The sequence below is a fragment of the Myotis brandtii genome, unplaced genomic scaffold, assembly GCF_000412655.1.
Source record: "Myotis brandtii unplaced genomic scaffold, ASM41265v1 scaffold17, whole genome shotgun sequence".
Lineage (NCBI taxonomy): Eukaryota > Metazoa > Chordata > Mammalia > Chiroptera > Vespertilionidae > Myotis > Myotis brandtii.
Window position 1 is genome coordinate 1,685,565 of NW_005356259.1, and position 21,095 is coordinate 1,706,659.

The 21,095-nt window shown below is 42.5% G+C and overlaps 2 protein-coding genes across 8 annotated transcripts in view; one reads left to right on the forward strand and one right to left on the reverse strand.

Annotated features, from left to right (window-relative positions):
• The window catches only part of SRPK2 (SRSF protein kinase 2), a 150,856-nt gene extending 136,639 nt beyond the window's left edge, over window positions 1-14,217 (forward strand). For 2 of the 3 annotated variants that reach the window (XM_005862887.2, XM_005862886.2), the window contains exons 13-15: window positions 3,794-3,863; window positions 4,461-4,553; window positions 10,810-14,216. In XM_005862887.2, the coding sequence (XP_005862949.1) occupies window positions 3,794-3,863; window positions 4,461-4,553; window positions 10,810-10,994 (348 nt within the window). In that variant the 3' untranslated portion in view covers window positions 10,995-14,216. Of the gene's footprint in view, window positions 1-3,793; window positions 3,864-4,460; window positions 4,554-10,809 lie in introns of all 3 variants that reach the window. The other variant, XR_001361406.1, reaches the window with a different exon arrangement.
• Window positions 14,218-15,334: 1,117 nt separating this feature from the next.
• Window positions 15,335-21,095, reverse strand: part of KMT2E (lysine (K)-specific methyltransferase 2E) — an 89,637-nt gene continuing 83,876 nt past the window's right edge. For all 5 annotated transcript variants that reach the window (XM_005862889.2, XM_005862888.2, XM_014536952.1 and 2 more), the window contains 5 exons: window positions 19,906-20,189; window positions 18,982-19,070; window positions 18,748-18,873; window positions 18,498-18,583; window positions 15,335-17,593 (listed from right to left, as the gene is read on the reverse strand). In XM_005862889.2, coding sequence (XP_005862951.1) covers window positions 16,091-17,593; window positions 18,498-18,583; window positions 18,748-18,873; window positions 18,982-19,070; window positions 19,906-20,189 — 2,088 coding nt within the window. In that variant the 3' untranslated portion in view covers window positions 15,335-16,090. The remainder of the gene's footprint in view (window positions 17,594-18,497; window positions 18,584-18,747; window positions 18,874-18,981; window positions 19,071-19,905; window positions 20,190-21,095) is intronic.

Genomic DNA, 21,095 nt, shown 5'->3' on the forward strand with positions numbered 1-21,095 from the left:
TGGGAGCTGCGGGGGAGGATGCTTCAGGACGGGGTGAGGTCAGGCCTTGCTTGTCCCAGCAGCACAGAAGGGGCCACGTCAGAGCCGCCCTGAATAGACTGAGAACTTTTTTAACTCTGATATCCTGTGCTTCTAATTTTGGATGTTAAATGTTGGTGATATAACCAGAAAAATAGGACAAGATCACAGATATGGCAGAATAATGGCAGAGCAGGCAGTACAGGCCATACCAGGGTATCTGTCTTCCCTCCATTAGAGAAGAATTGGTCCGTCCACACAGTCTCCTGCCGCTGACTCCTGCTGCTGCTGCCGCTGTAAATGGTGGCCTCAACTTCAGCCACTCCTGGGGAAGAGCATTCACTCGTCTCCTTCCAGCAGCTCTCCCCCTGACCTTCTCGCCCCTCCTTTCCAATAAATTAAACATACACTCCCTCAGCACTTCTAGGGCCACTTATGAGGGTTTAAAAATTTTTGCCAACGGTGATTTTTCTAGGAGGTGCAGTCTTCATTCCCCACCCCTACCCCTTGTCCCCGAAGGTCGTGACTGAGAGCTCCCTTTTGTTCTAAGTAGAGAACCTGGTAAAGATGAGGCAATGTTTCCACATGCCCATCCTTTTATCAAAGTTTAAAAATATAACAGTGTATTACATTCATAATTCCAAGCTGCGTTAAGCTCCAGCATTCTTGGAGGAGAAGCCCAGAGTCCTCTGGGTGTTAAGTGGCACCAAGCTCTGCGGAGACTGCAGTGGGGATGGCGCTCCTGCGCGGTGGCCGCGCCATCCTGCTCATGAGCCCCCAGAAAGGACAGCACAGTGAGGCGCAGCAGCTGGAGGTGATCAGGTGTACGTGCATGGGACCTGTCACACTGTGCGGGTCGAGGGTGGCTCCTCTGTACCGGTCCGAGCCCCCGAACAGGTAGCTTTGTGTGGACGCCATGGTGAGTTTGAGTCTGTGCTCTAGAAACAAGAAAAGCCATCGGACAGACTTCACCAAACTTCTTTAGCACTGGTCACATGGCAGAACTAACAGGTGTCCTTTTACCTATTCAGAATGGGGCACTTTGGCATGAGGGGGCGTTTCAGGAAAGAGATCTCCCCAGAATCTGAGAACAGAGGTTGGTCCAAGGGAGGCCCTCTGAGGCATCAGGCCACGTACAGAGGAAGAATCCAAAGTTCCCAGTGACTGAAAATAAATAAGAATTATGAAGGTTGTATTGGGAGTCACTTAATGAGTCGAAGGCAGAAGCCTCATGGTTTCATAGCTACCGGCAGGTAAGGAAGTCGCAAAGTCCAGATGTCGATGTTTTCTTGGTCGTGTGTGTTTGCCCTGTTGTGCATGTCTTGTTTGTTAAGAAAATCTCGTCACTCTCCAGAGAACCAGGACCAGATAACATGAGGAGCCCCTCTTCCTTTCCTCTTGTGAACCATTTCATCAATAGGCTTCTTTGACTTAAGGATTTCCTTGGAAATATGTGGGTACTATCAAATAGTCATCTTTCCAAGAACACTCAGCGGATATACCTCAGTGTTAGGCTGCACGCAGTGCACACAGCTAGGTTGAAATATTTTTGGAAATTAGTTAGAAAAGTGAGGACCTAAGGGAGGGCCATGAGCAGCTGGCACTCTCCTTGGAGCTCCCATCTGCAGCCTCTTGGGTCTTTCCTGTGAGGGCTTCACCGTTCCCTCTGGGCTTGTAAGGTATTGAATTGATTGTGTCCTAATCTTCCCCGAGTAAGGCCATTCAGTGTGAAATCCAATTGTTCCTCTTGGGACTTGAGGCCAAATGTGAGGTTTTGTGTCCTGACCTGGGATTGGTTGTTTACTGGCTGGAGAGGAGAGGCCCCATCCTCAGGCTCTGCAGCGCTGGGACAACACCGTACTCCAGGTCCTGCTCAGACCCAGAGCTAGTTTGGGCAGGGACCCCAAGTTCATGAACTAGTGGTCCCGGGCTGAGTATGCCAAACTGTGGTTTTGAGCGCCGGGAGAGATGCCCCAGCCGCAGGCCGACAAGTCTTCCCCAGGTTGCCTTCCCCATGGTGTGGTCATTGACCCGAGAAGATGGGTCAGTGCAGTTGGCAGCTCATTGAAGGGGGTGGGGAGGGCAGTGCCTTGAGACAAGTGGGAGTTGTGCCACAGTCAGATCCACAGCGCCTTTCAGAACAGCACAAGCTAATACAGAATAGAAGTAAGTATGGTAAAAACCAAAAATGGGATTTAGCTTATCCTGTTTTGTTTTTAAAACATGTGTATTTGATCAGCAGAGCAATAGTAGTTGCTGTCTTTATATATTATTATCACACTAGAGGCCTTGTGCACGAAATTTGTGCATTGCGGGGGGGGGTCCCTCAGCCTAGCCTGCACCCTCTCCAATATGGGACCCCTTGGGGGATGTCTGACTGCAGGATCAGGCCTAAACCAGCAGTCAGACAACCCTCTCACAATCCAGGACCACTGGCTCCTAACTGCTTGCCTGCCTGCCTACCTGCCTGATTACCTCTAACTGCTTCTGCCTGCCAGACTGATCGCCCTCTAACTGCTACCCTGCTGGCCTGATTGACACCTAACTGCTCTCCTGATGGCCTGATTAACTCCTAACTGCTTCCCTGCTGGCCTGATGGCCCCCAACTGCCCTCCATCTCTGAAAGCAGGGCAGTCAATTAGCATATTCCCTCCTTATTGGCTGTGGGTGCTGCCATCTTGGAGGGCGGGGCAGTCAATTAGCATAGTCTCTCCTTACTAGCTGTGGGCGCCGCCATCTTTGAGTGCGGGGCAGTCAATTAGCATATTCCCTTCTTATTGCGGTGGTAGCCGCCATCTTTGTGATGGTGTGAAGGTCAATTAGCATATTCCCTCTTTATTAGATAGGATTATTAAACTCATAGTCCTGAGATTGTGTGTGTGTGCACGAACCTGGTGGAAATGGGAACAGGTGGCCTCCTCCACACAGGTGTGCTAGGGACACAGTGGCCACCCAGGCAGCCAGCTCTCCTTGCCCTCCTCGGAGGGCTGCACAGGGATCAGGTTCCTCCCAGCCCCAGGCACAGGGCAAGAGGGGCTTCTTAGGTTCTAGGTCAGTGATGGCAAACCTTTTGAGCTCGGCGTGTCAGCATTTTGAAAAACCCTAACCTAACTCTGGTGCCGTGTCACATATAAAAATTTTTTGATATTTGCAACCATAGTAAAACAAAGACTTATATTTTTGATATTTATTTTATATATTTAAATGCCATTAAACAAAGAAAAATCAACCAAAAAAATGAGTTCGTGTCTCACCTCTGACACGCGTGTCATAGGTTCGCCATCACTGTTCCTTTGGTTGAGTCAGAAATGAATGACATGATGAGATGTTGGAAATAGCCCCCTTAGTTACTAAGACATGAAGGTCTTTGCTTCAGGAGAGTGGCAGCAACCAGGGGCCAGGTTAGCCTGCTGGTTGAGGGCAGGCTCTGGAGGCAGAGAGACCTCGGCCTGGATCGAGTCCTCCTCCTACCACTCGAGGCTGAGCACAGTGTTCTGGCCAGCCCTCCGCACAGCTTGTGGTGCAAGGGCATGTCTGTTTACTTCCAGTAAAATAAGGACAGTGCACAGCCCTTTCGTCTTCCAGCAAAGGAGATGCAAGATTACTTCTGGGGCTTTTTTGAACTTTTTGAAAGGGAGAAAAAATTTGGAGTTGAGGCCTTTTAAGGAGGCTTTTTGGTTTGATTGAGATCCTTAAAAAAATGTAGGTCTCTGTACAGGAGGAGAACTTAGGGCCAGTCTCTGGAGTGCTTAGCCTGTCATCTGTTGTGTTCTAGGCCTTTGAGCTGGCGACCGGAGATTATTTGTTTGAACCGCATTCTGGAGAAGACTATTCCAGAGACGAAGGTGAGTATTGCTGCCTGCTGGTACCGTAGTGTGGGGCTCCTGCCCGCGGGTCCTGAAATTCTGGAGCGTATTATATCTTGTTCTGAAATAGAACCATGTGTTGGTGTTTGAACACCAAGTTCAGATGATTTTCTTTTTGAGCTTGAAGCCCCTTCAGTGACAGGGAATGGGCAGAGCCTCCTGGAGCGCCTTCCCTCCTGCTGCCCACAGCCCCCCAAGGCCGGGAGAGGACAGGCTGCACAGAGCCGGGGCCTCTGTGTTCCTTTTGTCCACTGATCCGCTACTTGTTTTCCTCTCCTGTTGGGGAGCTGAGCTGAAACCCAGGGAATTCGAGCTTGAACCCCATCTGTGAACCTGGCCCTCTCTATGCTGAGTTGCTTGTGATGCGGGGTGGTCTGGGATGTGCTGGTATTCATTACCGTTAATGCTCCAGATGGTGCTGAGGCCTGCCAGTCCCAGAGCCTCTGCATGGGTTTGCTGCAAACATTGTGGATTTGAATCTGTTTCTGAGTTTTTACTAATTTGTTTTCTCTCTCTTTTACCCCCTCCTTCCCTTTGTCCCGCCCATTCCCATACCCTTTTTTCTCTCCTTTGTAGACCATATAGCCCACATCATAGAGCTGCTAGGCAGTATCCCAAGGCACTTTGCTCTATCTGGAAAATACTCTCGGGAATTCTTCAATCGCAGAGGTAGTACCTCTTCTTTTTGAAAAGCGCCACGATGCAGACAGAAACGGAATAGCAGCTACTGGTTTCAGCATTCCTGGTGACAAAGGCGTTTTTCCTAAATTTATAAAGCAGCCGGCAGAATCCGGTGCTGGTGTCAAAGCTGGGAGGGAAAGTCCCGTGGCCCAGTGCCGCGTCACCTGTGCACCAGCTCCTCCGAGGTGTCCTGGGCCCGGTGCCTGCATCCAGCCACACGGCGGAGCCAGTGCTTTTGTTGCTCTGGTCGCTCGGTTTCTGTCTGCACAGGCGGTGGCCGTGTCTGCATGCAGTGTGCTGATTAAACTGTCGTGTGTTTCTGTTTTGCTGGTAATGTTTCCCAATGCAGATCACATAGCATTGATCATTGAACTGCTCGGGAAAATCCCTCGAAAATTCACTATGTTGGGGAAATATTCCAAGGAGTTTTTCACCAGAAAAGGTAACGGTACTATGCAACACTAATTTCAGCATAATCCTCTCGCAAAAGGAAAAATTATGCTTTTGCATTTGGGCATTGGAGAAAAACCTGGACTTTCACAACTGGGGAATTCTACTGAAGGAAGCTCCCAAGAAATAAACATGAGTGAACCATCTGATACCTGTGGAATAAGAATTTTGTAAGAGACAACCTCCCTGAAATCTTTTATCTCCTCCACACCTCCTCTCTCCTGCTCTGAGTACCAATCTGTGTATTAAAGTATTTATAAGAGGAGTTAAGTGATCGTTAGAAACCAGGTAAACTTACCTTTACATTTTCTGTGCTGTTCATGGAGCTGGAGTGTTCCTGCACTGGAGCAGTGGCAGCCCAGAGCCTTGCCTTAGTGAACGCCCACTGCTGTCCTCTTGGATCTGTCTGAGGTGTTCATGCAGTGGGGCAGGCCTGTGACATCCCTTGAGCTCCATTCCTGCAAACCCGCCCCTGTTCTCCCATTGCAGGATCTCACACTGTATCATAAGTGATTTTATTTTAATATTATTGTTCTTATTGATCCTTCCTTGGCATGACCTGTTTCTTTGCCCTGTATAGTCAGTCCCCTTATTAATGATCAGTTTTCAGAAATTCCAGGGAATTATTTTTAAAGAGTCCCTCCCCAGTGCTATAGTCTTTTGTGTGAGTATAGTTAGTTCTCTTAATTCATGATTTTTCAGCTTAATTTTTTTATTGTTGTTAGAACCTTTAAAATTGGTGTGAGCAGGACATGGAGTTATAGAAATTCCCGAAAATCTCAGATACTCTCTGCCCCCTGCCCTAACCTGATTTGTTGCACCAATTTGACATTTTATTTTCCTATGAGATAAAGGAATTCTTGTAGAGTAATTACCCCCCCCCCTTTTTTTTTTGTTGTTAATTCTCATCCAAGGATATTTTCTCATTGTTTTTTAGAGAGAGTGGAAGGGAAGGGGAAAAACATTGATGCGAGAGAGGCACATCGATTGGTTGTCTCCTGCAAGCGCCCTGATCAGGGCCAGGGATTGGGGATTGAGCCTGCAACCAAGGTACATGTCCTTGACTGGAATTGAACCCGGGACCCTTCAGTCCGCAGGCTGACAGACGCTCTATCCACTGAGCCAAACCAGCTAGGCTAGAGTAGTTATCTTTTATTATACACTTGATGTTCAGCTCACCAGCCTTGTTTTGTCCTGTAGGTTTTATTTCCCTGTTAAATATACGGGAGAACCGAGAACTAACTATGGGAAGGTGTTCATGTGTTCCACTTCCTGGAGCACATTGACCACAACCGAGCTTTTCTGGGACCACCCAGTGGGCAGCCTGTGACATGTGAAACCAGATGCAGTTATTTTTTTACTACCTTTTTAAGGCTTATCACAGGAAAAAGAATTGTCAGGGAAAACGATTTATCAGACAACCTGTATTAATTTTGGTTCTGAGATTCTGGTCTTCAAGTCTGGGTCACAGGAGTGAGATGGAAAGTTCCCCTGCCCCACCCGCAGGCTCACTCCCAGGCCTCTGAGCAGCCTGAGGCCACCAGTGCGCTGGGTGGTGCTGCCCTGAGGCGCCCCGCCTGTCAGGCTCTGCCGCAGGCCTGAGTGTCCTCCAGGCACCGCACTTGCCGAAGACCAGGCAGCAGCAGCTGAGGGCCTGCACCCTCTCCTCACCTGTGTAGGTTGCCTTCAGAGGGTAGGCTGATGAGTGCTACCTAGTGAACTGATGTCAGATGGTGGTGGGTTTCAGCTCAGAGCTCCCTGTTCTGGGGCCCTTCATGCTGGAAGCTGGCTTTCTGGTTGGCCTTTGCGTCAGCACCCCGGCACCTGGGTGCTCCTGGTCTGTGCCCTTCCCTGCCTGCGCACAGGCAAGTGTAAAGTTCTCCATTGTCCCGGCTGTGCTTAGGTCTTGCATACGTGGTTCTTTTTGAGGTGCTTGTTTCAAGGTGACCTGTAGAATCGAATGCATTTAGCATTCTTGGTGTAAAAACTCATGCTTGTCCCAGGATTTGTCTTCATAGTCCCCGTATGTGGTGTAAAAACTCATAATTCTGGAATATTATAATTTTATGGACAGAATAACATATTTCCCTTCACAAATCACTTAATATTTAAGAGACATAACGGAAGTACTTCACTTTTTTCCCTAAAAAGTAACCTGATAATCTGGGCCTGGCAGATGCAGACCCAGTCCCAAAGCCTTTATTCCGGAGGAGCTCTCCCACAGGCCTTTCCTGGCAGCTTTCCGCGGCTCTGTCAGGGGGACTGCCCTGGGCTGGTGAGGGCAGCGGTGGCAGGGCTCCCATCTAGAAAGTAGCCTGGCTGGTGTCCTGTTTGCACACACAATGTGTGCGAGCTGGTGACGAGGAAGGGAGAAAGGCTTAAAAAGTGAAGACGATCACCATGAGGTGTCATTAAGTTCGTACTTGCAAAATTTGTTTCAGCAAAATATATCTTGGTATATTTTCTTAAGAGAAAAAATTGTCAGGGCAAAAAAATTCTTTAACTTATGTGGGAGCCACTTATGTTCTTATTTTATTTTTATAGTAAGTGGTGGCAGTGCAGGTGCTGTTTCTTGTGTTTTATATGCAGGGCTGGAGCTGGTAAGGGGACTGGAGGCCCTGACTCCTCCGATGAGCCTGGATTTATCATTTCTGCCAGGGGCAGATCTCCAAGTTTGGGAGCTGAGGGTTTGTTTTTAAACTCTGTCAGCTAGTTATAGACAGCATTTCTTACCACTGAGTTAAATGCAAGAATGTGTACATATTTCACGTTTTTGTTATTGTAGTTTTTTGGCATCATGTATTCTTTCCCACAATCCACATAATCCACATATTCTTTTTAGAGGCAATTCAGTGCTCTGTTATATTGCATGTTAGTCTGTCTTCATCGCCTACTGGTGTTTAGGATTATTCTGCATATTTTCCTGTTATAGGCCGCATATTTGCACATACAGTTTTTTATGTGCGATTTACCTGGTCAGAGTATGTTAGATATTTTAGACTGGGGATATTTTTATCAGTTTGTGATACTAGTTAGGTCTGAATAGTTTTCACAGCCTTTCAGCACTGAATTGTTATCATCACTGTTATGCAGACTTTAAGTCACCTTTGGGGTAATCCATATTTTCACTAAAGAGTGTACATACTTTCATGCCTTTTGATGGATTTTTGTTTGTGTAAAAACTGGCATCCTCGGGACTACATGTCTCGGTTGTTCTGGGCAGACAGTGCCTCTGGGTAGTTTCATTCATTTCCAAGCCTGGAAAGTATTTCTTCCAAGTCAGAAAAGATGAGTGTAAATAGAGTCCATCCCCCTGTCCCCATCCCCCCCGCTCCCAGAGAGCTTGTAATAGCCTGTTATGTGTGAGCTTTCTCCCCTTGCTTGGATGAGATCAGTAGTCACTATAAAATCAATAGACCTGCATTATAGAAAATACAGGAAAAAAACAATCTTATTACAACGCTGATGTGTGGGGGGCACCTGTTATATCTTTTTTTTTTTTTTAATTTTCTGTCCCCATAGTCCTTTTTTTAAAAAAAAACACATATTTTATTGATTTTTTACAGAGAGGAAGAGAGAGGGATAGAGAGTTAGAAACATCAATGAGAAAGAAACATCGATCAGCTGCCTCCTGCACACCTCCCACTGGAAATGTGCCCGCAACCAAGGTACATGCCCTTGACCGGAATCAAACCTGGGACCTTTTAGTCCGCAGGCCGACGCTCCATCCACTGAGCCAAACCGGTTAGGGCCACCTGTTATATCTTTATGGGCACTTTGAAGATAACTCTTGTGATCAATGTATAGAACATAGTTTTCACATTCATTCTTTTACTACCAAACATTTTACCATATAATTCCATGTTATTAAGTAGTATTAAATAATATTCATTCAACAAACCACGGTTGTTTTTAAACACCATTCTCCTATTACTGAGCATTTGAAATATTGCAAGTATATATACTTTGCAGTATGCATATTTAGGAGGTGTGGGGGGGGTGGGTACCAGGGTTTATTTTCTTAGGCTGGTCCCTAAAACTGGGATTTTGGTTTAAAGGAGATGAACATTCATGATTGCTCAGACTTTGTCTGAGGGTGGCTTCCCCTGTATCAATAGACCTACCCTGCAGACTGGAGGCTCCACTCCATCCCCAGTCCTCATAAGGGAGCCAGAAGCTGTAAGAACGTGTGGATATATTTTTAAAAATATATTTTTATTGATTTGAGAGAGGAAGGGAGAGGGAGAAAGAGAGAAACATCAGGGATGAGAGCGAATCATTGATCGGCTACCTCCTGCACGGTCCCCACTGGGATTGAGCCTGCAACCCCGGCATGTGCCCCGAGCGGGAATCAAACTGTGACCTCCTGGTTCATAGGTCAACGCTCAACCACTGAGCCACACCAGCTGTGCTAGATGTTTTTATTCAGAATTCTGTGCACATCATGATTACAGCTCTGTAGACATAGCAGCTCATAACAGTGTACATTGAAAGAGTATAGACTAGAAGAAAAGGTCCCTGTGGGTGGGATTACAGTCACTTCTGTGTTTATAATTTTTTGAGATGTTCTTTTATTTTCTTTACGATTAATGAAAGAGGAAGAGTGTTTCTAAATTGAGCTGAATAAGTGGGTGAAATAGATGAAGCCTTCTAAGACCTCTGTAAGCACAAAACTGAATGTCTGTTAATGCATATCATGAGAAAATTCACCGTGTTGGTTAAACTGTGAAAGGGGAGAAATCGTCCATGGCATGAGGTGTGCCTATAGGGTTCCCGCAGGACTCTGGCTTGCTGTGGGCCTGAGAGGGTGTGGGGTGGAGTGCAGCTTGTCTGTGTGCTCAGACGGGCGCCCATGGAGGCCTCTCTATGGGCAGGGGTGGGGTATCCTGTGAAGATTTCTAACAGGTGGAGAAAACGAGTTAATCATAATGTAAGCTTTCCTAGGGCAGTTTGGCTTAAAGATAACTTTTTCTCCTATTATGAAAAAGGCGTTTAAAGTTACTGCCCATTTACTAGCTTTTTAGTCATTCTGTTTTGTCCACGGGGCTGCTCGGGTTTATACTGCAGCCAGCACAGTTTGAAAAGAATAACTTCAAGGTTTATAAATGTATGCCCTGATATCTTAGATTTTACAACAATTGTGTAGAAAGGAATGGTACTTGATACAGGTTGGCATCTAGAGCTGTGCTGCCCTGTAGAGGAGCCACAAGCTACTTACATTTAAACACATTAAAGCTGGAATTCCTTAGCCACACTGACCATATTTCAAGTGCTCAGAAGCCATAGCCAGCCTGCAGCTGTCCCCTGGAGTGCAGATGAAGTGCATCGTAGGCTACCATCACACTGTTCTAAAGGAAAAGATGCCTTTTTCTTTTGGTGGTAACATGCAAAATAGTGGCCCAAGGTGTTTAAATAGTATGTATCTTAAAGCTTTTTCTAAGCAAATTTGCAAGTTGCAAAAAATACCAAATGGCAGTGGGAGTGCCTCCATCAGTTTTGCAAATGGAAACCTCTTAGATGCACTCACCAGGCCCTCCTCATGTAAAGAAACCTAGAATCGATGTGAACGAACTAGTCCCTGTTAAATTAATGCCTATTTACATTGGCCAAGCTTACTTGTAGATGACACACTCATGTACATTTAATGATTATTCTTGAGGAGAAAAGCTGGCCTTCTTTGTTGTTTCATAGTGTTAAGCAGGTAGGTATCTGCTTCATTGAAAAGAACCTGCCTAGAACAACAGTAGGAAATGCACACTTGGGGCTTCTTGACATGTCTGTTTTCTCCCTGCAGGAGAACTGCGGCACATCACCAAGCTGAAGCCCTGGAGCCTCTTTGATGTACTTGTGGAAAAGTATGGGTGGCCCCATGAAGATGCTGCACAGTTTACAGATTTCCTGATTCCGATGTTAGAAATGGTTCCAGAAAAAAGAGCCTCAGCTGGCGAATGCCTTCGGCATCCTTGGCTGAATTCTTAGCAGATTCTACAAATATAGCATTCTGAGCTAGCAAATGTTTTCCAGTACATTGGACCTAAACGGTGACTCTCATTCTTTTAACAGGATTACAAGTGAGCTGGCTTCATCCTCAGACCTTTATTTTGCTTTGAGGTACTGTTGTTTGACATTTTGCTTTTGTGCACTGTGATCCTGGGGAAGGGTAGTCTTTTATCTTCAGCTTAGTAGCTCACTGACCCACTTTCTTCTGGAAACAATACCACGTCTCTCAGCATTGTTTCTTGTGTTGTGTGACATTCAAATGTCAGGTTTTTGTTTTTTTTTAAAGAAAAATACTTTCCCCCTTGTGTTTTGGCAGGTTTTGTAACTATTTATGAAGAAATATTTTAGCCGAATACTATATAATTTACAATCTTAAGAAATTATCAAGTTGGAACCAAGAAATAGCAAGGAAATGTACAATTTTATCTTCTGGCAAAGGGACATCATTCCTGTATTATAGTGTATGTAAATGCACCCTGTAAATGTTAATTTCCATTAAATATAGGATGGGAACTCCAATTTCAGAAAAGTTACCAGGTCTTGAGTGCTTTGTAGCCTAAGTTGCATGTAGTGGACTTAGCTCCAGGGAGTTGTACAAACTTCATTCCATAACAGTCCTTTTTCTGTGGATTTTAAACAGAGTGGCTCTGGGTTATGTCATTCCTTATATGGCACCTAAAGAGAGAAAAAAACATACTTCCCATTCTAAAGTACGTTTTATAGTTTAGCATTCCTTTTCCTGTTTTTGCATATTTTAAAAGTACTTTTAAGAAGAAAAAACAACAGCAATTTCCCTTTAAAAATGCGATGGCCTGGTACCATGTGGTGTTGCCTCCTCCAAACACTGTAAGTTAAAGTCTACGTAGATTAAACTGGACAAGAGAAACATGTTCAGTGTGTGAGATGAAAAAATATATATTTTTGGAAAATCTTGCTTGTGTTTGTCTAGAAACCAAGGTATGGTATATGCAATTTGCAGTGTAATGGGCAGAATATTAACAACTCAGAGGTAACAGTGATCACGTTCATTCTGTAGGCATTTTTTATGTGTGACTACAACAAATTTTACTAGTTTGTCTTTTCGTGCATTGAAGTTGAGAAATTGATTTTCCCTTTGCAGGTTGCACACAGTTTTGTTTATCATTTCTTTAAAATTGTAGAATCCAGGACACAAACCATAGTAGGCAATACAGTTTTAGGATGTAATATACAAGAGGTCTATTTAGCCTCTTTTAGAAGTCAGTGGATTGAATGCCAGTTTTGGGGGTTTTTTAAAAATTTTACATTTAAGGTGCCTCCTTTTTCTTGACTTTGTCTATTAACATTTATCCATATGCCTTTGCAATAACTAGATTGTGAAAAGAGAACAAGTGTTGTAACAATAATCCATTGTTTGAGGTGCTTGCAGTTGTTTTAAAAATTAAAGTGTTTTTGGTTTTTTTTCCCCCCCCAGACGCCTTGGTCATTGGCCTATATTTGAATCCGTAGAATGAACAAACATCTGCTATCCTTTTAGTGTAGTGTACCCAAAACTAAAGTAAATATCAACATTCCTGTTGCAGGAAATGTAGTTCTATAACATGAATTAAGGCTTTATACAAGGAAGTCACTCATTGTTTTGTAAGGGTATAGAATATGGATTCAGAGAAGATGCTGCAGTATGGATTTAATACCTAGGATCTCAATGATCCCTTTTCATTTATGTTTAATGAAAAACATTACCTACACTTTGAGTATTACAATTCTTTTTCAACAGTGTTCACTGTGAGGGAACAATACATATAATCCTCTTTGGAGTGAGCATTATATCACCTATTACTGTGAGGTGGAACATACTGTTCATTTATGAAATGTGCTTGTACGTTTTTCTAATGAGGCTATAGGTTATCATACAGGTTCTATGACAGATGGTGGCTGTAGACCAGCGATGCTATCCAACATTTCCATAGGAACCATAATAATTTTTATCAGGGCTATAGCACACTTGAATGAAATTTATCTAATGCAGTTTTGGCTGTTAGAAAATTAACTAGATTATGAATTTTGGAAGGATCTGTCCCTCATGATAAAATAGTCTACCTAGTTTACAATGTAAAAAACAATTATTCTTGCCCTGGCCAGGTGGCTTGGTTGGTTGGAGCGTTGTCCTGTACACCAAAAGGTTGCAGGTTTGATTCCTGGTCAGGGCACATACCTAGGTGTGGGTGTGATCACCAGTCAGGGCGAGTACAGGAAGTAACAGATGGCTGTTTCTCTCTCACATCAATGTTTCTCTCCCTCCCTCTCTCTCTGAAATCAGTGGAAACACATTTTCAAGTGAAGATTTTTTAAAAATGAAACAACTGCTCTATAAGGAATATACATTTGTTTTAGGTACAGTGTGGTTTTTAGCAGATTCTTGGTGGCTTAATGATAATGTATACTATAAGCTAAAGAACTGCCGGTTATGCAAAACACTATAGCCAGTGATTTTAGTTGAATGTTCTATCTTTTCCTCTAGTCCATGTAAAGTCTTCATGGAAAAATGACAAGCAGTGGATTATAGCAGATTCAGAAGCTGGCTGTCTGGAAATTAGAACTTCCCAAAGGCAGAGAAAAGGTCAATATAAGAGCTTCAAAAAAGCATACATTTTTAAAGGTGAAAACTGATTTACTAACTTGCTTCTTCCTGTACCTGGATCATATATATATAGTTAACATAACTACTGGTTTCTGCTGGGGTAGAGAGCTTTAGTTTATATCTACAGTTGAAATTAATTCCTAAATTCCACCCTTTTCTTCCATTAATTTTTTTTAACTTTAATGAAATTTTGAGTATTTTGAGTGTATGCATCCTTCATTATCAAGTCAATTAATTATATAAGATTCTGCAGTTGACAGAAAAGATTCTATATACATTATTTATTTAGTAGGCAATCCATGAGGAATTAAAAATCCTTTAAAGAGATGAAGATGTTTCACTATGCTTAGTTAACTTTGTTCTAGTGTTTGAAACTGTCGGGTTGGATAATGTGAAGCCATTTCTTCTTGGACAAGTGTTTCTTTTGGTAAAGTAGAATTTTGTTCGATAAAGGCAAGGGTGGTAAAGTTGACAAAAGTTCTCCTAAAACTTGAAGCTGATTAGGATTGATCTCTAAACGCAGCTGTGTTAATGTACTATCATTAGCTATTTGGAAATGGAAATTAAAATGTATAACATGACTTACAGTATTGCCAATTCTTAGTCATTTTAGTCCGTTCATGGTTTTCTTCAATGCACAGAATTTGTATACTGTGCCAAATTATATCAAGTAATTGGATGATGAAAAAAGTGTTGACAAATAGTGTCATTACTATTGGTTGTACTTATCAATCGCCTGAAAGGTAGAGAACATAAGAATAATTTTTTATTTTTCTAAAATAACTAGCATTTTATATTTCAGCAGTAAAATGTTCACTTTGAGAGGCCATTTTCATTTTACTTGAAAGAACTAAGAATAATGAGTTTTTCCTTTAAATTTTGTACACCCGAAACAAATTTTTTTAATTTCTTATTTTCTAAAATTCCAAAACAAGACAGTAAATGTTAAATTAACGTTTTTCAAACAATTTTGATAAATCAACAGGACATTTCAGTCTTGTTTTAAAATGTACAAGTTAGATGCTCCTGTCTGTTTAGGCCAATACTTAATATTGTGAAACAGTTGTAAATTATAGTCTACTAGAGGCCTGGTGCATGACATTTGTGCACTGGGGGGGGGGTGTTGTAGTCTGGGACCCCTTGGGGAGTGGGCCTAAGCCGGCAGTCGGACATCCCCTGAGGGGTCCTTAGCACTGCCGCAGAGGCGGAAGAGGCTCCCGCCACCGCCACTGCGCTCGCCAGCGGTGAGCCCAGCTTCTGGCTGAGCAATGCTCCCTGTGGGAGTGCACTGACCACCAAGGGGCAGCTCTTGCATTGAGCATCTGCCCCCTAGTGGTCAGCGTGTGTCATAGCGACCGATCTTTCTGCCGTTTGGTTGATTTGCATATTAGTCTTTTATTATATAGGATAAGGGTATCTGTGCAATGCTTTCATGGTATGGGTTCAGTCTGTGTGAGATCAGATACAGTGTACAGAGCATTTACATAACCTAGTTTCCTGTGGCTCCTGCTCCTGAACACTGACCAGCAGAAGCATTACAGGAACAACCTTTACTGCTTCTTGACGCTTGCTGCAGTCCCCCTGAGGTAGTATTTGCTAAAGAAAATGGAAGGCTCCTTATAAACTATATAAAAACAAATAAACTTTTGTAAAAGCACTTGTTTAAACAGACCCCAACCTCAGAAGCTGTACAGGACAATTTGGTAAAACGGACATAATTGTGATTTATTAACATGAATTAAAATGCCCAACCAGTGCTTCAATGTGACAGTATATTTAAAATAAAAAAGAAATTAAAGGCCATATACTGTACTACTTTCACGAAGATCACACAGTTTTGCAAAGACTTGTAATATGTACAATGCTATATATCAAATGAGAAAAGCTGTAAGCAATTATATATGCAAAAGAAATGCAGTATTTACAGTTTGTCAGGAGACATTAAAAATCATCTATACATTAAATTACATTTTGCTTGCAAATAACCATAAAACAAAATGAGCCATGTCCACATCAAACTATAAAAATCTGTATTGCATTTTTTTATATCTAAGATGCACTCACAGAACTGCTGACAGGAAGAAAAAAAATAAAATCCTCGTAGTGCCATTGCTTAGCTCTGTACGTAATGCCTATGTATAAAATAATATAGAAAACATTCACTAAATGAATTTAACTGCAACAATAAAATTTAAAGATCATGTAGCATCAATTCTGCCAGAAAAACAGCTGGAATGTTTCACTTACAAAGGTAACTAATACTGGCTTAATAGCACATTTTTAAAGGAATTTTTAAAAAGCAAAGGTGGGAACGATACAATGAAAGAGCACTGGTGTTTTTTTGTTTGTTTTTTAATACAAAGTTTCATGTACAAGCTTTAAAAAGTACCTTAACAGGTACATATTATACAGTTTATCTTACAGAACATTTTAAAAAATGTTTTGGGAGTCCATTTTAATGCCACCCTGAACCATGGTAATTGTTCTGAAATGTTGGTGGCACCTGTGCTCTGTGAATTGGAATCTGTCCAGGCACTGGAGATGCCTGCTGAGGTCCTTGAACCCCGTGTGGCAGAGCCACAGAGCCAGGATGAGGACAGAACCCTGAAGCAGGTGTTGGAATACTGTTTGGTCCTTGGGGCTGGAGATGAGGACCTGCGACTGGTAATGGACAGTGTGGCCCTGTTCCAGAAGGCTGGTGTTGGGCTCCCGGTCCCAGAGCGGTGTGATGTGTAGCTTGTGAGGGATATGGTGGTACAGCTGGATGAGCACTTGAAGGAAAAAGTGGAGGTCCTTGATGAGGTGGATGGTGTAAGGCTTGAGCTGATGTGTTGTGATGCCCAGAAGCCAAAACACTGGAAGGTGGAGGTGGTGGAGGAGGTGGTGGTGGTGGTGCTGAATTTACAACATGCTGGTGTTGTGCTTGTAGACCTTGGAGTCCTGTGGAAGGATGGGGCGGTGGATGGTGATGAGGGGCAGGGGCAGGAGGTGGAGGGGGTGGTGGCAAATGGTGTCCAACAGTTTGAGCATGAATATGTGACCCGGGGGTGACAGCGTGAACAGGTCCTACTACATGTGCCACAGAGTGTTGCTGATGGGAACTTGGCTGTTGTACAAGATGTGGTCCTGGAGCAGGTGGTGGTGGAGGAGGGGGTGGGACGACAGTAGCAGAAGTTGGATGATGAATAGTAGGGTTCTGAGAAGGCAAAAAATGCCCTGGAGTAACATGGTGTCCTGGAACTGTTTGCTGGCTTGTGGTGCCAGGAAGTGCTTGATTTGGTCCTGATGTAAACACAGTTTGTTGGGAAAGACTACCTTTAAGCTGATTATAATTTTGAAAGTTTGCAGAGGGCTGCTGGTTTTGATAATAAGATGACGAAGAAGGAGGCGGAGGGGGCGGAGGGGGCGGTGCCGCACTGTTCAGACTTTGTTGGTTAAACTGACTGTATGTTGCCGAAGATTGTCCTGAGGGTGTCTGTGTAAATAACGCTCCAGGAGGTGCCTGCTGAGTACTGGCCTGAAGGTTCTGTGCTGCTGGGTAAAAGTTTCTCTGAGGTTCTCGCTGAGGTGTTCCAACTTGAGGTGACTGTGAGTGGTGAGGCCTATAGGGAGACCCTAACTGCTGTGAAGGAGGCTTTGGTGAAAGATAGCCATGCTGGACAGGCGTGTGTGGCGTCGACGACTTGGGAGGATTTTCTATGTGAGGTGATGGAGGACAGTGTAACTTCACTGGTGCAGGAGGCAGCTTTTGTGAAAGTTGCTCAGATGAGTTACGAACGAGTGGCTGAGGAGGAGGATTCTTTGAAAGTGCTTGGGGGTTATTTAATAGCTGTTTTTGTTGGAGTTCTGTTTTCAGGTGAACACCATTCTCAGCTTCTGACACAATACCTGTTGCCTCCCATTGGGAATCTGGTTTTGTGAGTTGTTGAACAGGAATTATAGGTCCCGGTGAGTTAGGCTATGAAAAGAAAAACAAATCATATAAACTATAAATTTAAGAAACAGACACACACATATATATAGGCTTGTTAAATTGGTATTTATTGCTACTTAAATATCTAATGCTACTTAAAAAAGAGGTAAGGAGTAAGATTGGTTTGAGGACTCAATTTCAAACTGAATCCCTTCAATTAATTTTTATTGAAGACAAGTTAAGGAAATAATGATCTTTAAATTTAATCTGCTTTTCTCCTAAGTCTCAGTGGTCAGCAAACTGCAGCTCGCAAGCCACATGCGGCTCTTTGGCCCCTTGAGTGTGGCTCTTCCACAAAATACCGACTTCTGCACATGGGCCACAAAGTTTCAATTGCACTGTATGTGTGCGCCCACACGTGGCTCGTGAGCCGCAGTTTGCCGACCACTGCCCTAAGTAATGAAACTCTAATCACACTAAACACTTAACAAGTTTCAATTCCATGACTGAAATTTCTACACCCAATCTAATAATAAATAGGTTGGGTAAATAAAGTTGCTCCCCCAAAACCATTGTGGTTGTAACACCTTTTACATTGCTCAAATATAACCTGAGTTCAAGGCTACTTAAATAATATATTGATGTTCTTTAAGGACAAAGAAAAAGGAAGTCAATTTCAGATTCCTCCTTTTTATTTTTAGTTTCCAAAGTTACTGCCACATTAGATTATCACATCTATGAATTTCCTAGATACCAATAGAATAGGGGTGGAACTCTTAGAGAAAATGTAAGCTACTGTAGTGTATTTAGCACATTAGATAGTTTGGTCAAATTTTTATAGGAAAAGTGTCCAGAAATCATAAACTGGTATTTGATACTGCAGAAAAATCTCTGTGCACATTACCATCCACTTTTCTGAACGGCCATGTTCGAAGGTCAACATTATTACCTTGCTCATTTTTGAAGGGCTTTTACAAGCATCTGGGGATGGACATTCATTTGTAGTCATGGGTTCTAGATTTTCAGGATCAGGATCTATAATGCAGAAGAAAAATATAGTAAGTGCAAAATTCCACTATATATGTTGCCTTTTACTAACCTTCCAAAGTAATGTGCATTCCACTATTGAAACCAACTTTTTTATAAAGGCTCTCTTCTCTCTGATTTAAAAAGGTATGATAGGTCATCTGCTTACTGACCTTCCACAAGTTCACTGAAAGAAGGGACTGGGCCCTTGGGTTGCAACTGGGGAATGTGATTTGAATGAGATGGAGGTGAAGACGGAACATGACTCGGTGAACATGGGACACATGGTGATTCTCCCCCTAGAGATGAAGCAGAAGCAGACCCAAAGAGAACATTAGAACTGCAAGAACAAGGGTGCAGAGTGATTAGCTGACTCCACTTTTTGGCAAAGGAACAAGCTCACTTACCAATATCTTTATCTTTTCGGTGATCACTGAGAAGTAAAGCTCTCTGGTAACTCCTTTCTCTCACCTGCTCCACCGAAGTTGAGGCAGTCCTTTCAAATAAAATCGTATCATCAATTCAAAGAAGCTACTACTAGCCAGACTTTTCTTTGTCACTTAATCGTCAAATATGTCCTCTCAGAGCAAGTCTTTAATCTTTTGGGAAACCACTTTGGTATTAAGCTTTGGAAACAGCTTTTTTTTTCCCCCTTTCTTTTCCTCACAGCTTTCAAAACATTATTTTTTATCCTCATCTCTCTGAAGTACTCAATTGGACTCGATTCCTTTGTCTTAAGCAGTTTCTTGATGAAAATGAGGGGGAGTTGGAGGGTCGTATATTAACATTCAGAATGTTACTTCAGATTATCAATGGTACCAAATACACCCTTTACAATTTACCTTGTGTCCGGATTGTAAGGTTAGCAGGAAGCTCTCTGGGGCAAGGGGACCAAGGAGCAATGTCAATGTGGCCTCCTGCCCTTTGCCAAGACCCATCCTATTTCCAGCTGCTTATCCTACTGAATAGTTGATGATTCTTTCCAGGTAACTGGTAAAGAAATTGGAGGATGTTGGCTATGATAGAGGTTCTTTGGAGAGGAATATTTATGTGAAAACTATCAAGGAGTGACCACAATGGACCTTTAACAACACAGGCAAATATATAGCTGTTTTACAACTCATTAGCACAGAGGATCTTTCAAAAGTTATGTCCACAAACCTCTATCGCTTAGCCTTGGGAGAACAAAAATGAAGACAGTTCATTAACAAAACCTTGTTCTTATCAGGATAGCAGACTTCAACACTTTACAAATAACAAAGACTATTTTCATTATAAGGTATACTACTTGTAGTTATAAAGTTACTAATTAGGTTTTTAAACAGGCTTACCATTGAACTGGCTCATTCTTCTCGGTGGCAGAAACTTCCTTAACAGGACAGTTATTGCTGGTTTCTTCCGAAGAAGCATTGTAACCTGTAGCTGGTGTTGCTAAAGGTAGGCCAGCAGTGCTTTCTACTGACTCCCCGTTTTCACTCCTGTTGCCACACCCATCACCATTGTTGCTCAAGTTTCCACTTGCATGAAGTGATACACTAACCAGTGAGAAGTGTTCTGTTTTAGAGCCACTTTTCCTCGCTTCACGTTGTCTCTTACGGTATTCTAATAAAGAAACCTTAAGAAAGGTAAGGAAAAGCAAACCTTTTATTCTTGTTTTATATATCAGAGTCCATCTATTCTTTTTTTTTCTAAAGAGAATTACTATATTTATATTAGGAAAATTATGTAAAATAATTTGATTCTGAACAAATAATTACCAAATGCCTACTATATACTAGGCATTGTATTTAATGATTTACATACATTATCTCATTTAATCCTCACAACAACCCTATGAAATAGGTATATTATCATCCCCATTTTACAGATGAGGAAATTGAGTAACTCACTCACTCAAGGTCACACAGCTGGTGAGTGTTGGAGCCGGGATTCGAACCTAGGTCTTACTTGAAAGCCCGTGCTCTTTCCACTATACTACATTGCTTCCCACAAAGTTGCCAACTGGATTCTGTTATAAAAATTAAAAGCACACATCACTAAAATTCTTTGACTTATAAAGCAATAAGCCTATTAACAAATATAATAAGTGTAGTTTCTCCCATTCCTCTGAAATAAGGCATTCTAATCGTCTTGCTATGTATGCCAAATGAATAATGGTGGTAAATCAGATAATTTATTATTTATATAATACTTATACTTTGCAAAATACAAATACTGAGGAAAGAGGCATTTCTATGTAAGGCTACTAATTCTATATAAAATAAGGGTAGTAACAAATATACAACTTTGTTTTTTTGGTTGGGAAGTGGTTATCATTTTTAAAAGTTACTCTTTTGGTGAAAATAATCATCTCGAGGTTTTAATCTCTGAAACCATGCTTCTTATAAGAACTTTCCATATGACTAGAGTGTTTGTTTTACTTCTCTGTCAACATTTTCTAATTAACTTGGCATTTACAAAAGGTTTGAAAATGTACATATCAAATATTCAACTTGAATACCTATATGAATGCCTTACATAT